This window comes from Anomaloglossus baeobatrachus, chromosome 2 (genome assembly GCF_048569485.1).
Source record: "Anomaloglossus baeobatrachus isolate aAnoBae1 chromosome 2, aAnoBae1.hap1, whole genome shotgun sequence".
Lineage (NCBI taxonomy): Eukaryota > Metazoa > Chordata > Amphibia > Anura > Aromobatidae > Anomaloglossus > Anomaloglossus baeobatrachus.
In genome coordinates, this window is record NC_134354.1 from 367066714 (window position 1) to 367083749 (window position 17036).

General features: G+C 45.4%; 1 protein-coding gene across 2 annotated transcripts in view; it reads right to left on the reverse strand.

Moving 5' to 3' along the window:
• CLSPN (claspin) overlaps window positions 1–17036 on the reverse strand; it is a 110758-nt gene extending 93722 nt beyond the window's left edge. For both annotated transcript variants that reach the window (XM_075336027.1, XM_075336026.1), the window contains exons 1-2: window positions 16964–17036; window positions 4593–4725 (exon numbers count right to left, since the gene is read on the reverse strand). In XM_075336027.1, the coding sequence (XP_075192142.1) occupies window positions 4593–4725; window positions 16964–16987 (157 nt within the window). In that variant the 5' untranslated portion in view covers window positions 16988–17036. The remainder of the gene's footprint in view (window positions 1–4592; window positions 4726–16963) is intronic.

Below are 17036 nucleotides of genomic sequence, written 5' to 3' on the forward strand. Positions count from 1 at the left end.
GCCCAGCAGTGCTGCAGCGTGTTATGACACAAGCGCTCCATGCGCCGTCCCCAAGGGGACACAGAGTACCTCACAGTAGCAGGGCCATGTCCCTGACGATACCCAGCTCCTGTCCAGCAGATTCCCCAGGGGCTGCGGAGGGAGCACGGTCCCAGTGTCTGGAGACCGATTATGGATCCCACTTCACCCAGAGCCCTGCAGGGATGGGGAAGGAAAACAGCATGTTGGCTCCTGCCTATGTACCCGCAATGGGTACCTCAACCTTAACAGCACCGCCGACCAGAGTGGGGTGAGAAGGGAGCATGCCGGGGGCCCTATATGGGCCCACTTTTCTTCCATCCGATATAGTCAGCAGCTACTGCTGACTAAATTGTGGAGCTATGCGTGCATGTGTGCCTCCTTCGCACAAAGCATAAAAACTGAGGAGCCCGTGATGCACGGGAGGGTGTATAGCAGAGGGGAGGGGTTACACTTTTTAAAGTGTAATACTTTGTGTGGCCTCCGGAGGCAGAAGCTATACACCCAATTGTCTGGGTCTCCCAATGGAGCGACAAAGAAACACTCTGCGCCCAAAACGATGCAAACCCTGATTGTGGGCACATAGCCTAAAATGCTACAATGGATGAATGGATAGATGTCAAACATATATAACGTCCCACCCCTCTGCATATTCTAAGCTGGCGCCCTTTAGTGCGCACTAAAGGGTACCTAGCCTTGCATTTAGCCCCCCAAAAAATTAATAATTAAAATAAACGACGTGGGGTCCCCCCTATTTTTGATAGCCAGCTAGGGTAAAGCAGACAGCTGTAGCCTGCAAACCACAGCTGACAGCTTCACCTTGGCTGGTGATCAATTTGGAGGGCTCCCCAGGCGTTTTTGAAAAGAAAAAAAAAAAAAAAAAAACCACAAAAAGAAAAACGTGGGGTCCCCCCCAAATTAGATCACCAGCCAAGGTGAAGCGGACAGCTGGGGTCTGGTATTCTCAGGGTGGGAAGAGCCAAGGTTATTGGACTCTTCCCAGCCTAAAAATAGCAGGCCGCAGCCGCCCCAGAAGTGGCGCATCCATTAGATGCGCCAATCCTGGCGCTTCGCTCCAGCTCATCCCACGCCCTGGTGCGGTGGCAAACGGGGTAATATACGGGGTTGATACCAGCTGTAATGTCACCTGGCATCAAGCCCTGGGGTTAGTGATGTCATGGCATCTAAACAGATACCCGACATCACTAACCCAGTCAAGTAATAGAAAAAAATAAAGACAAAAAAAAAATTTGAAAAAAAAAAACTCCCCAAAACATTCCTCTTTCACCAATTTATTGAAAATAAATAAATTTCGGTCGCTGTAATCCATTTTGGAGGTCCCTCGGCGACTCTGGACCTTCTAGAATATGGGGGGCACGTTCAGAGAACGTATCCCCCATTTTCTGGAAGCGCAAGCTCTCCATGAGCAGTGTGGGTGCAGTAATCTGAGAATACTGCACTCACACTGCCCCGGTCCAACTTAGGGCAGAGTGACCTGCAGTAACCTCATTCCAGAATATGAGGGGCACGCTCACAGAACGTACCCCCCATTTTCTGGAACAGCAGCCTCTCCATGTGAGGAGTGTGGCTGCAGATCACTGCACTCACCCTCCCCCGGTCCACAGTGCAGCAGCCTGTGCAGCAGCGACGTCAGCGTCCCTGCTTGCAGGGATCCAGCTGACAGCCGCTGTCTGCGCATGCGCCGCCAGCTTTCAAGAAGGAGGCGGCGTGATCGCGGGGACGGAGCACCAGCAGCCAGGTAACGTAAAACCGGGGGCTGGGGGGGGTGACGGCGGGACCTGGGGACAACTTTCTGCCACATGTGACGTGTCACATGCGGCAGAAAGAGCAGGATGAATGCGGCCGCGCGCTGTGCGCCGCAATCTTGCATGCTCCGGAGGGGGGGGGGGGGGGGGGAGGGGGAGCGCTATAGAGAACCGGAGGGGGCTCCGGTAAACCAGAGGGCTCCGGTGGACCGGAGGAGGGGTCAGGGGTAGGACATTTCCCTCCGATCTGAAATGTATCATCATTTCAGATCAGAGGGAAATGAATGCACTGGCAGCGGCAGCAGCAGTTTTCAGCGCGCGTCGGCGCCATCTTGCAAGCTCTGGAGAACCGGAGGGTGCTCCGGGGGACCAGAGATCTCCGGTGTACCGGAGGAGGGATCAGGGGGAGGACATTTCCCTCCGATCTGAAATGTTTGATCATTTCAGATCGGAGGGAAATGAATGCAGAGCCGGCCGCGGCGGCAGTTTTCGCCGCGCGTCGGCGCCATTTTGGATGTCCGGTGGGGGTGGGTTGATTTCTCCGGTACCGGGGGCTTTGGGGGCACTAGGGGCTTATATTTCTTTATCATCTGACATGTTTGATCATGTCAGATGAGAAAGAAATCAGTATTATTTGCCATTTTTTTTTTTTTTAATGTGACCGGCGGTATACGGTGTATACCGGCGATCACATTATCGGGGTCCAAAAAAAAACACCCCGATTCATAATCTTGGGGGTCTCAGCTACCTCCGGTAGATGAAACCCCCGAGATTTTTCGTCACTGGGGGGCGCTACAAGCTTTTTCCGGCCTGACGTCTCAAGACGTCGGAACAGAATAAGTACCCTGTTTTTCCGACGTCTTGAGACGTTAGGCCGTCGCTATGGGGTTAATGGAGCTTTAGGCTATGTGCGCACGTTGCGTACAGTCACTGCAGAAATTTCTGCAGCGATCTGAAGAGCACACGTGCGCTTCAAATTGCTGCAGAAAATGTCCGTAGTGAAAAGAAAAAAAAAAGCCGATTCCATGCGCTCTGCCTGCAGCTCCTCCCATAGACAGAGCAGGGGCTGCAGGCAAAGCGCACAGAAGAAGTGACATGTGACTTCTTAGAACGCAGCGCTTCGGGCAGCAGCCGAAGTGCTGCGCTCTAAGACTCCACGTGCGCACGGCTCCTGTATAATCTTCATAGATTATGCAGAGGACGCATGCAGCTACAAAGCGCAGCGTAACTGCATGTAATTACGCAACGTGCGCATATAGCCTTACAGTTCTAGAAAAGTGAAGCCCAAACAATTCCTGCACTGTAAAAAACAAATCCAGATAGTACTCATCCTCCTCGCTCTGACCTGTTCAGACTGCTGCGATACCATCACGTTGACAGCTCACATCCCGGCTGCTGACAATCATTGAGTGCAACAGCTTGTTCTCTGCACATCAGAGTTGCTGAGCTCATTGACTGACTGCAGCGTTGATGTCACCAGTGCAGTCCACTGAGACCAGAGCCGATGTTGAGAAGCTGCAGTGAAACAGGGGAAAGTGAGGACTGCCCACTATTAGTTTTCATTACAGGAATCACTTGGCATCTACTTTTAGAAAAGCTAAAAACCCTTATAAAAAAAGGACCCAGTCCCTATATTGGAGCCATAAAGCTCACAATTTGATGTATAATAGTGCTAAATAAAAGCGGTTTGTAAAAATTCAGAAGTATAAAATCTGCCAGCTTTTCTAAGTCATTTGTTGTAATAAATACTATAGACGTTCTCTTCATAGATATTTGCCTTAAGATATTCCTCTATTTTCCTTGGAATTGAAAAAGTGGGAAATAAGTTGTATCCTTATACACAGTCTTGACAGTCCAATAAATACTGACAGTATCACAGGGTGAACTGTGCAAGGGTGCATGCCCACGATCAGGGTTTGCAGTGTTTTTGGGAGCGGAGTGATTGTGCTGTGTTGTGCAGTACAACCACAGCGGATGGATTTACAGAAATCCCATGACTACTGTGCTTTTCTCCGCAGCGTAGACTGACCTGCGGCGCAGCTCTCTGAGCCTTAGCATGTCAATTTAAGTGATCTCTGCAGGGAGAACACAGAAAAATCCCGCAGCGCCCTGAACCCTGATAGTGGGCATGTGCCGCTGTGGTCTCCTGCGGAGAGCACTCGCGGCATCACAGGTGGGGACATGCTGTGTCCTGATCATGTGCACCCAGCCCAAGAGGAAGAGTAACATGGGTCAATTAGAGGTTACATTTCAAAAAGGAAATACAGGGCGAAAAGTAGAATTCTAAGAAAAGATCATTAAAAGGAATCTGTCAGCAGGTTTTTGATATTTAATCTGAGAGCAGCATAATGTGAAGGCAGAGAAACTGATTCCAGTGATGTGTCACTTACTAGGCTGTGTGTTGTAGTTTCACTACAATCAGTATTTTATCAGCAGATTATCAATGCTTTACTACATATAGCAGTCAGACTAATCTGTGTAAACCCGCCCCTAAAATGATTGGCAGCTTGCTGACAATTAACTGTACACAGGAAGCTGCCAGTTAGGTGTATAGGTGGGGTTATAGAAAGCTCAGCATTCATAGCACTGCTACATTTATATTAGACAAAACAGTAATTATCAAAACAGCACTGAGCAGTCCAGTAAGAGACATCGCTGGAATCAGGCTTTCTTGTCCTATATTATACTGCTATCAGATTCCATAGCAAATACCTGCTGACAGACTCCCTTTAAGTATCATAATATCATGAGAAAATATTTATTAAAATGCCACACAAGCATGCAGGTCATCTCTAAATCTATGTATACCTTCATTCTCCAGGAAGTCCATACTTTTCTGCTGGTCTGTAGGAGAGCCCATTCCGCAGCTCCCTTGGCCACTATCCGAGTCGCTCTCCAGGACTTTCAGTCCATTACGGTTATCTTCTGTGGCCAAACACACCTAATGTTTATAGAATAAACCAATACAATAAAATTAAAAGGCGTTCAAGCAGCCATAAAATATTTAGCAGCTAAACTATGCAAAGGGTCTTTCTTTAATGTACAAGGTTGAAGTCACACACATTAGTCTTATGGAATTTTTATGCTGCAATTACAATTACATTTTGTTTAGTAAACTATACCCACTGGGTTGCAGTTTTGTCATAACAGTAAAAAAATAAATAAATAAATAAAAATAAAATACACTTTCAAAAGTGAGGTCTCACTGGGGTTAGAACAGTGACAAATGAAAATATGACTCTTTTAGGCTATGTTCATATTCTGCATTTTTGCGGCATTTATTGAAATCTGCTCTCTTGGTAGCAAAAAATACTGTTTTTCAGCATTTTAGAGGCTTTTTTTTAGATGCAGAATAAATATGTGGTTCATATGCAGTGCATGTTTAGTAAGGAATGTTACTTACCAAAAATGCCACAAAAAACGCGGTTGCATTTTTGCAACATTTTATCACTTTCATTGCTTTCTAGGAGTGTAAACGCTGCAAAAATGCGGAAAACTGACACGCTAAAAAGTGCTGAAAACTGACACGCTGCAGATTTAAAAAGTGCTTCAGTTCTCTCATTCAGGAGAAAAAAAAAACAAGTCTGTGCATAAGATTTATGAATTCTCAGCTTTTGCTAGTGCAGCATTTAACTCCTTCACAGTCTTCGACGAACTGGTACGTCAAAGGTCATGTCCCTGTCCTTGATGCACCTTAAGGTACCGTCACACTTAGCGATGCTCCAGCGATCCCACCAGTGATCTGACCTGGCAGGGATCGCTGGAGCGTCACTACGTGGTCGCTGGTGAGCTGTCAAACAGGCAGATCTCCACAGCTATCAGAGATCAGCCGCCAGCCACCAGAGACCTATGTAACGATGCTGTGTTTGGTAACCATGGTATACATCGGGTTACTAAGCAAAGCACTTTGCTTATAGTTACTTGGTGTACCTTGGCTACGTGTGCAGGGAGCCGGCTTCTAGAAGCTGCAGACGCTGGTAACCAAGGTACTTATCGGGTAACCAAGCAAAGCCTTTGCTTGGTTACCCAATGTGTACCTTAGTTACCAGCGTCTGCAGAAGCCGGCTCCCTGCACATTCAGATCGTTGCTCTCTCGCTGTCACACACAGCGATCTGTGCTTCACAGCGGGAGAGCAACGACCAAAAAATGGTCCAGGACATTCAGCAACAACCGGCAACCTCACAGCAGGGGCCAGGTCGTTGCTGGATGTCACACACAGCAACAATCGCCTGCAAGATCGCAGTTGCATCACAAAAACCGTGACTCAGCAGCGATGTCGCTAGCGATGTCGCTTAGTGAGACGTGGCCTTTAGGCTGATTTAATCAGCCATCAAGTACTTCTTACAGCCGCGGCGGACCTCAGATCTGCCTTCACCTATTAACCAGATAAATCCTGCTGTGAATGGGACAATGGTTTTTAACAAGTGCCAAAAAGAGTAATTCCGTGCTCACATTGGCATGTGACTTGATTGAGGGACACCAATGAGAGGTCACGAGATTCAGGGGTCTGATGATGATCCCTGTGTATGTCATTTCGATCCTCCTGTGAAAACCGGCTGAATTCAAAGATATGATCCTCATTTCTGCTACATACACCCTGTTTCCCTGAAAATAAGACACTGTCTTATATTTTTTTTTCGCCCCGAAAAAAAGCACTAGGTCTTATTTTCAGGGGGTGTCTTATTCTCGAGGAGACATGGTTGAGGGTAAGTGTACACCCACAAAAAGCAGACCCCCCCCTTCCCAGGTTCGTCATACTTACCAGCCCCGGGTGTCTGCGTGGCTGCCAGATCTCCCTGTGCTCTCAAGCGGGCATTCCCAGAAGCTATGCTGCACGCTGTCCTCCCCTGCGTCTGGCCGACACACACACCCATCAGACAGCATATACTCACCCATCAGACAGCATACACTCACCCATCAGACAGCATACACTCACCCATCAGACAGCATACACTCACCCATCAGAGTTATGATCTGGTAACAGTGGACGATCACAAAAAATCCCATTAAATCAGGAACAAAAACACAAGAGTAGTTTGAAATTAAGCTGACCGCAATCCCCTATCAGACAACACTAGAAGTATCAATGGGCTGTTCCCAACACACCTAGACACCTCGTCACTGCCTGAGAAAGTTGCTACACCTCAAAGATAGAAATGAGGATTCCTAACTTGCCTCGGAGCAGTCCACAAAAGAAATAGCAAGCCCCCAACATGCAACAATGGCGATGTAAGAAAACTCAATACACAGATAGAAAATATAGATCAGAAAAGGTGAGGACCGACTTACTAGATACAATAGGGCAGGACAGATAACTGATTGCAGCCAGCAAAAAAAAAAAAAAAAAAAAAAACAAAAAAAAAAAAAAAAAACCACCAAACTCATGATAGAAAAAAAAGTCCTAAGACCACACGGTCTCTCCCCCACTATATGAGGTGCTCTTTTGCTAGACACTTTAAACATTACTGCAGATATAATGGGAAGGAGCAAATCACAGAACAAATAATATTCTAAAGTGCAAATAATCCAAACATGAACAGGGAGCAAACCTGCCTTTCTTGCTGGAGGAACTGCCCTGCTCACAAAAGCAGAACGACAGATCACATACAAGAAACCAAACACTGCACCAAATAGAATATGCAGAAACAACCTTAAGTGCAATTTCAGTAATTAAATCACAGAAACTAGTAAACTTATCTGGAGTAGATTCAGGCACAGAAGAAATGGGAGAAACTAAAAAGGGATAACTCCCAGACATCTTCAGAAGCAAGCAGGAAAATACATCACCGGCAGTCGCCAGGCAGAAAATGCTCCCCTAAATACACTAGGCTGATTTGCAATAGGATTTCCTGGATTCCCAATAAACTTCAACACCTGTCTGGGTCACAGATTCAGACTCAGCTTCATTACCATTCCTGGCCACCAGAGGGAGCTCCACACCAGCACCAACTCGGATGACATTCACAACATATCAGACAGCCTACCCTCACAAAATATCGCATAGACAATTGAGCGCGCGCACACACTCACCAAATCCAGTGATACCACTTGCTTCTGGACATGTGATGCATTAGTCCTGCAGGTCCTGTAAGCTCCACTGCTCAGAGCTCAGCATCACATGATGCAAGGTCCTGTAAGCTCCACTGCTCAGTGCACAGGATCGCAAGTGCACACTTCCGAGAAGCAATCAACATCGTTGGATGTGGTCAGTGTGTGTATGCGATCTGTAGTGTGTGTGTGTGTATGTATATGCATGCGATCTGTAGTGTGTGTGTGTATGTATGTATGTATATACATATACACACACACATATATATATACATATAATCTGATGTGTGTAAATATGTGATCTGGTGTGTGTGTGTGTGTGTGTGTGTGTGTGTGTATATATATGTGATCTGATGTGTATATATATATATGTGATCTGATGTGTGTGTGTATATATGTGATCTGATGTGTGTAATATTATATATATATATTTTAATTATATACATATATACACACATATACATACAGTGCCTACAAGTAGTATTCAACCCCCTGCAAATTTAGCAGGTTTACACATTCGGAATTAACTTGGCATTGTGACATTTGGACTGTAGATCAGCCTGGAAGTGTGAAATGCACTGCAGCAAAAAAGAATGTTATTTCTTTTTTTTAAATTGTGAAAAGTTTATTCAGAGGGTCATTTATTATTCAACCCCTCAAACCACAAGAATTATGTTTGGTTCCCCTAAAGTATTAAGAAGTATTTCAGGCACAAAGAACAATGAGCTTCACCTGTTTGGATTAATTATCTCTTTTTCCAGCCTTTTCTGACTAATTAAGACCCTCCCCAAACTTGTGAACAGCACTCATACTTGGTCAACATGGGAAAGACAAAAGGAGCATTCCAAGGCCATCAGAGACAAGATCATGAAGGGTCACAAGGCTGGCAAGGGGTACAAAACCCTTTCCAAGGAGTTGGGCCTGCCTGTCTCCACTGTTGGGAGCATCATCCGGAAGTGGAAGGCTTATGGAACTACTGTTAGCCTTCCACGGCCTGGACAGCCTTTGAAAGTTTCCACCCGTGCCGAGGCCAGGCTTGTCTGAAGAGTCAAGGCTAACCCAAGGACAACAAGGAAGGAGCTCCGGGAAGATCTCATGGCAGTGGGGACATTTGTTTCAGTCAATACCATAAGTAACGTACTCCACCGCAATGGTCTCCGTTCCAGACGAGCCCGTAAGGTACCTTTACTTTCAAAGCGTCATGTCAAGGCTCGTCTACAGTTTGCTCATGATCACTTGGAGGACTCTGAGACAGACTGGTTCAAGGTTCTCTGGTCTGATGAGACCAAGATCGAGATCTTTGGTGCCAACCACACACGTGACGTTTGGAGACTGGATGGCACTGCATACGACCCCAAGAATACCATCCCTATAGTCAAGCATGGTGGTGGCAGCATCATGCTGTGGGGCTGTTTCTCAGCCAAGGGGCCTGGCCATCTGGGCTGCATCCATGGGAAGATGGATAGCACGGCCTACCTGGAGATTTTGGCCAAGAACCTCCGCTGGTCCATCAAGGATCTTAAGATTGGTCGTCATTTCATCTTCCAACAAGACAACGACCCAAAGCACACAGCCAAGAAAACCAAGGCCTGGTTCAAGAGGGAAAAAATCAAAGTGTTGCAGTGGCCTAGTCAGTCTCCTGACCTTAACCCAATTGAAAACTTGTGGAAGGAGCTCAAGATTAAAGGAAGGAAGCTCAACTTGTGGAAGGAGCTCAAGATAACTCCAGAGACCTGTGCCGGCCTGATCAGGTCTTATAAAAGACGATTATTAGCTGTAATTGCAAACAAGGGTTATTCCACAAAATATTAAACCTAGGGGGTTGAATAATAATTGACCCACACTTTTATGTTGAGAATTTATTAAAATTTAACTGAGCAACATAACTTGTTGGTTTGTAAGATTTATGCATCTGTTAATAAATCCTGCTCTTGTTTGAAGTTTGCAGGCTCTAACTTATTTGCATCTTATCAAACCTGCTAAATCTGCAGGGGGTTGAATACTACTTGTAGGCACTGTATGTGATCTGATGTGTGTGTATATGTGATCTGATGTGTGTGTTACAGCGCAGGACTTTGATGCGCTCCCCCGCTCCCGGCTGATGTCTGGCGAGTAGGATCGCGGAATCTTCTCTCATTTGGGGGTGCCCGCTGTCTATAATGAAGTGTCCAACATTTTTAGCTGCATGGACACTTCATTAGTGAACCGCGGCTAGGTCTTATTTTCGGGGGATGTCTTATGTCTTATGCCTCCCTGAAAACTCCTGCTAGGACTTATTTTTGGGAGAGGTCTTATTTTCGGGGAAACACGGTAGCAGGGCTGATGGACTGCTCTGTATAGCACAAATAATTGGACGATTGCAGCGTCAAGTCCCCTAAACTGATTAGTAAATAGAAGAAAAAGGGGGGAGGGACATTGTATAAATCTGGAGAAAAAAAAAAAAAAGTTTAAATCACCATCTTTTGCTCTGTTAATAATAAAATAATTTAAAAAAAATAAAAATAAAATTATATATAAATATATATATATATATATATATATATATATATATATTTTATTAATATTATATATAAAAAACAAAATATTTATTATTGCTGCAATCAAATATAAAGTGAATTAATAATAATTTTTATTTATATAGCGTCAACATATTCTGCAGCGCTTTATAATTCTGAGGGGACACGTACAGACAGTGAGACAATACAAAATAGCAAAATTAAGATACCAAGAGGAGTGAGGGCCCTGCTCGTAAGCTTACAGTCTATGAGGAAAGAGGGGAGGCAAAAAAGGTAAATGGGAGGGGAAAAGATCATATATGGTCCAGCCATCGATTTAGTAGGGGATTCAAAACTAGCTGCGTGGACCAGTCGACCAGCCAGAATTTACAGTACAGAGTGTAAAAAAGTACATGAAGATGAATGCAATCAGAAGACATAAGGGACAAGAATTAGAAGTAAATTTTATGAAGGGCAGAAAGGGACTAGATTAGATGAGAGAGAGGGAGGTGATAGGCTAGTCTAAAGAAATGCATTTTTAAGGCCCGCTTTAAGGTGTGGATGCTGGGAATATATAAGCCAGATATACATCTCTTCAGACAGTAGGGCATACCGAGTATATACCAGACCATAATGCACGCAGATTGGGAAAGTTTGAGGGTCTCCCACCCCACCGCAATATTAGTGGCTTTCATGCCATAGTCCACACACCAGCCGTCCGGTCCCCGTAGCACGCTGGGCAACTTTCTACATTTGCTTACAAGTACTGCATGTGTCTTAGGCTAGTTTCACACTTGCGTTGGACAGCTTCCGTAGCATTGCGTTGTGTTACGGATGCAACGGATGCGTTGCATATAGTGGCACAACGGATGCTACGCATCGTACAAAACAACGGAAAGCTTTTGTTTTTTTCTTCTTTACAGTTTTACCGGCAGCAGACTATTGTGAACGATCAGATGATCGCTCTCAATAGCCGGCGGCTCAGTTGAGCGCTCTCACTTGCCGGTGGCCGGTCACTCAGCTGAGCGCTGTCACTTGCCGGCGGCCGAGCATGCCGGCGGCCGAGCGCTCAGCTGAGCGCTCTCACTTGCCGGCGGCCGGGCGAGCGCTCAGCTGAACGTTCGGCCACTGCGAGACAAAATAAAAAGGTTTTTTTTTTCTTTAAAAATCACAGAGCATGCGCAGTGAAAGCCTGAGGATTCCGCTGCTCAAAACAACGTTTACATGCTGCGTTCCTCCCGCTGGGCGGAAGCAATGGAGCGTCACCCAGCGGAAGCAACGCAGGTCCTTTTGGCACAGTCAGTCACCCATACAAGTCTATGGGAAACAGCGGAATCCGTTAACGGATTCCGCTGTTTTCCAAAAGGGCGGATTGTAACGGAAGGAAAACAACGCAAGTGTGAAAGTAGTCTTAACTAGCAGTGAAATCAATCCCAGGACTCCAGGTCTGTACTATCTTATTACTGTATCATATCTACCCTCTAAGCTCAAGAGACTCTGAACCTGCTAAAAGCATACCAAAATTAAATCTGAAACAAATCGTGCTCTTAAAAGCTCCAGAACCCTAATTGCACTTCAGCATTCAACTCCAAGCTGTATTTGCCGTGGCCTACTCACAAAAGACTGAAACATACAGTATATTCTGTGTTGTTTTCCTTTGTTCCCGCTGTATTAAAGCAACCGTTATCCCCAAGACCGTGTCTGTGGACTGTCCATCAGCTGTGGATACTGTGTGGGGGTGGATAGCAGGGAACATCAGGGCCTGGTAGACCACCCAGGGAACACGGCCCCTGCAACCTCGTGCCAGAACAGCAACTGTGACATAAAGAACATTTTAGGTCCTCTGTCCCTGGGCCCTTACAGTAGGGTGATAGACAGATGAGGGGGGAGATGTAGGGCGGTGCAGAACTGTGGAGAGCTTTGTGAATGAGAATGATAAGTTTATATTGGACTCTGTAGCGGATAGACAACCAGTGCAATGACTGTCACAGGGTAGAGGCATCAGTGAAGCAGTTGGAGAGGAAAATGATCCTAAATTAATCCGATCAATAAATGGCAGGACAAAAAAAAAAACAAAAAAAAAAAAACCTCCCAGAATCACGTTTTTTGGGTTGCTGCAAAAAAAATTTGTATTTACCCCCAAAACTTTAAGTAAAATTCTCAACTCATGGCACAAAAAGTAAGTCACAGATCCTGAAAAATAAAATATTACGTGTCACAGAACATGACAACACAAGTAAGTTTTTTTCTTACAAATTTCCTAAAATATTTTCACCACAAAAATCTGTACATATTTGGTATCTGCGTAGTCATACTGACCTGGAGAATCATATTGCCCAGTAAATTTTACCATATATTGAACTCCGTAAATGAAAGATCCAAAAAATAAATTGTGGAATTTAACCTCTATTTTTCCTAATGTCAACACACTTGGAATTTTTTTCCAGCTTTTCAGCACATTGACAGCTGCTACCACATCCATCCCGGCTGAATCCACGACCCCGGATGCTGCTGTTCCTATCTTGAGAGACTGTATCTGTGCCCCTGGGGCCAGCCATCGCAGCATCAGTCTTCCCGAGTGGCACCTGCTCTCAAACCTGCAGGTCAACAACTTCACCATTAGGCTATGTGCCCACGCTGCGGATTTACCGCGGATTTTGCCGCGGATTTTCCGAAAATCTGCAGCAGCGGCACTTCCAAGCCATTTCAATGGCATTTTGGAAATGCTGTGTCCATGCTGCGGATTTTTCCGCGACGGATTTGCCGCGGATTTTGATCCGGAAAAATCTGCAGCATGTCAATTATTGTTGCGGATTTTGGTGCGGATTTTGGGTATAAAATGGGGAGAAAAAAAAATCCGCATCAAAATCCGCGGCAAAATCGCGGTAATCCGCAGCAAAAATAAGGTGCGGATTTGCCGCGGATTTTCATGCTGAAAAATCCGCAGGTACATTCTACCGTGGACACATAGCCTTAGAGGATGTGGGAAGAACCAGGTGTGGTTCTGTAATCAAGCACCTCTGAGTTTTTTGTGTGCTGTGGCCCAGTGGATCCCTTGCTTGCATAAAGGCTCATGCGCACGTTGCGTACTCACATGCATTTACGCTGCGTATTGCACTGCAGCGTAAATAAATGCGTACTGCGTTCCCTGCACAATCTACAAAGATTGTGCATGGTACATGCGTACGATGCTTTTATGAATGCAGCGATTTGGATGCCAAAATTTTGATCCAAATCCGTGCGTTCATAAAATGAGCATGTCAATTATTCCGTGCGCTATGGATGCAGCTCCCACTCTGTCTATGGTGAGGGCAGCAGCCATAGCGCATGAAATCGGCTTTTTTCTACAAAAAAAACAGCATTCATTACGCAGCGATTTGAAGTGCACATGTGCTGTCAAATTGCTGCAGAATATTCAGCAGTTACATGCACATGAGCCCTAACATCGGACAGATGTTCAGGTTCAAGTCTCTCCCGAACCGGATTTTTTTTTTTTTTAAATCCAGTTGGACCCACCGAACTATAATATCCACGGGTTCGCCCATCTTTACTGATTAGTAGCAGCTCTCAGCTCTTATCTCAGTAATGGGAAAGTCTTCAATGAACACAGATTTTACTTCAGAATAGAGAATTTTGATAATGACGGATTTTGGCAGAGAATGAAGACTTCTCTAAGATATATTATAAAGTTGCTTATTTTCATGCGCACTATTGATTTAAGAAATAAAATGTTAAACGACTGGTAGGCTCTAAAACCTTTCCACTGTGCCATTATTACCAATGCTGGTGGGGTGTGCGTGTTGCTAGTGTAATGCTGTCTTCATTAAAATGACGCCAGAGTCAGAGCATGTGTGTACCGCAATATCCTGCACCATTTTATTGAAGACACTGTGGAGAAGATTATGCGCAGCCTTGGCGCATGCGCAGATGAAATAAAAACAAAATAAATTAATCTGCACATGCGCCGATGTCGCTCATAATCTTCTCCACAGTGTCTTCAATAAAATGGCGCAGGAGACTGCTGTACACACATGCCGCATCATTACACTAGCAATGTACATGCGCTGCCAACAGCGGTAATGGTGGCGCAGCATGAAATTTAAATAAAGAAAAGGGGCAAACCAAGAGGATGATGCAGGAGGAATTTACATAGACCCGATTGACAAAGGCCGCCTGACTGCACACGTCAATCAATTAAAGAATGCACCAGTTTCTGGACCTTTATGGACAAACATTATGTATTTTCTGCAATCAAAGATCCAATTTGAAAAGTGAAGGTATGATCTTAATCACCATGCTAGCACCAGTATGGCACTGCCTTTACATGAGAAAATCCTGCCGGCTGGTTCCCTTTAATTGTGGCTTCATATTGTAATAACAGTTGTAATGTTTTCAATTGAAAACCAGATTAACAGATCCACCAGAATAATAAGGAATCATCTTCTATATTGCAAAAACAAAAAAAGAAAAACAATCGGGTACCTACAATCCAAATCTGGAGGAGCTGCATGGATACTACAACCTTTATTACAAAAAGATGCCAGATTACAATCCATATTTCTAGACCCCCCACTTCTGTATTTTAGGCAGCCCCTGAATGTATGAAGCATCAATGTCAGAAGCTCCCTGTCCGCTCCAATAACAACAGGCACCCCTCCCCTCCAGTCAGTTCACCATTCAAGTCAAACTATGAAAATCAGACCATATCAACCCTGACCCCATTGTCTAAGGGTGAGACAACATGGGGGTGGCCGAAGCTGCACATATTTGTAACATAATCGTACAGCAACCGGCAGTCGGGGTGGGCAGACTTTCACTTTCCGCACAAAGCCCTTAACGGTAATATAGAGAACGCTTTAAATTCTCATTGTATAGAGGATAGATACTCTGTATATTTTGATTTATCTTTTCACTGTACGATTACAATGAATTTTTAAAAATCATACGTTCTCCTCACTGGCGGACACAGACAGAAGAAGGCCCTTGTGAAAGAATGCAATATGGGCCCTTTTAAAAATGAACCTGTCACTTTTTTGGCGTATATGCTGCGGCCATCACCACCGACCGGGCTCTTACATACGGCATTCTAACATACTGTATATAAGAGCCCAGGGCGCTGTGAGAACATAAACAATCACTTTATTATACTTACCTCGTGCGGTTGGCCATATGGGCTTCTCCATTGTCCTGTGCCACCTCTTTCGGCCATCTTCGTCCTCCTTCTCTAGCCGCGGTGCATGACGCGTCCTACGTCATCCACACTCGCCGGCATTAAGGCCCTGAGCAGGGGCAGATCAAAGTATTGTAGTGCGCCTGTGCAGGACCGGCGAGTGTGTATGACATAGCCGCATCATGCACACAAGCTTCAGAAAGAGGACGAAGATGGCCGAAAGAACGGAGACGCCCATATGGCCCACCGTGCAACCGTTAGGTGATTATTATAAATTGATTTTTACATTCTACACAGCGGCCTGGGCTCTTATGTACAGTATGTTAGATACTGTATATAAGGGCCCGATGGTGGTGGCCGCAGCTTATACGCCAAAAAAGTGGCGACAGGTTCCCTTTAAGTCCAATAAATCATCAAAATGCACTATTCTACCTGCTTTCGAGTTAGAAATGGGCCCCTTACCTCTTGGGCCCTGTGCGGCTGCACCAATGATATGTCCGCCCTCCTCATATAGAGGAAGGTCTAGGAAATATACAGCAGGGACGAGTCTGTGGCTGCAGCAAAGATCGCGCTATGGAGCTGCTACAATGTATAGTAATGATAATGAATGGGGCACAATGGCACCAGAAAGGCGCAAACCTTGGCACCATTTGGATATTCTGCTTGTCGCAGTGTGACGACATTCTCTAATATTAGGCGGCAGTGTTGCGCACGCATAGCACCAATAATGGCCAATGTCACGCAGTGAAGCCCCATCATAATGCGGAGTTAGGCTATGTGCCCACGTTGAGTTGTGCCTGCAGAAATTTCTGCAACGATTTGAACAGCACACGTGCGCTTCAAATCGCTGCAGAAACACTGCGTAATGAATGCAGTGAAAAAGCCAATTTCATGCGCTCTGAGCACACGGAATAAGCGACATATTGCTTTTTAGAATGCAGCGTCTTAGCAGCATGCAAATCGCTGCGTTCTAAAACGCAGCGTGAGCATGGATTATGCACAATCTTCATAGATTGTGCAGAGGACGCAGGACGCATGCAGTTACGCTGCAGTGCAGATTGCAGCGTAAATGCATGTAATTACGCAACGTGCGCACACAGCCTTAAAGCGCCAGTCACACAGGGGTCTGCTACACACAGCACTGCAGAGTATGTTATCGCTATATAAGCAATGCATATTAAATATGTATATATTATATATGTAACGAATGAATATGTACATACACGTGTGTGTTACCTATATATACACATACATGTGTATATACATATCTACTGTGTACATAGTCATTAGTTTCACACACACGCTACATTATAGATAATATTCATCTACAGACCTTTATGCAGCTCACAGCAGCGCCCTCAATGCCGTGTGTACACAAAGCCCGGCAACCAGCAGAAAAGCCGCAGACTGTGTATTCAGGGCCAGACAATAAATGGCGGTACATAACCGCACCGCTCCCCCTCACCTGAAGCTCCGAGCTGGCGGCCATCGCGCTCTCCGGTGACAGTCCCGCCAATACAGCCTGCAGCCGCCTCAGA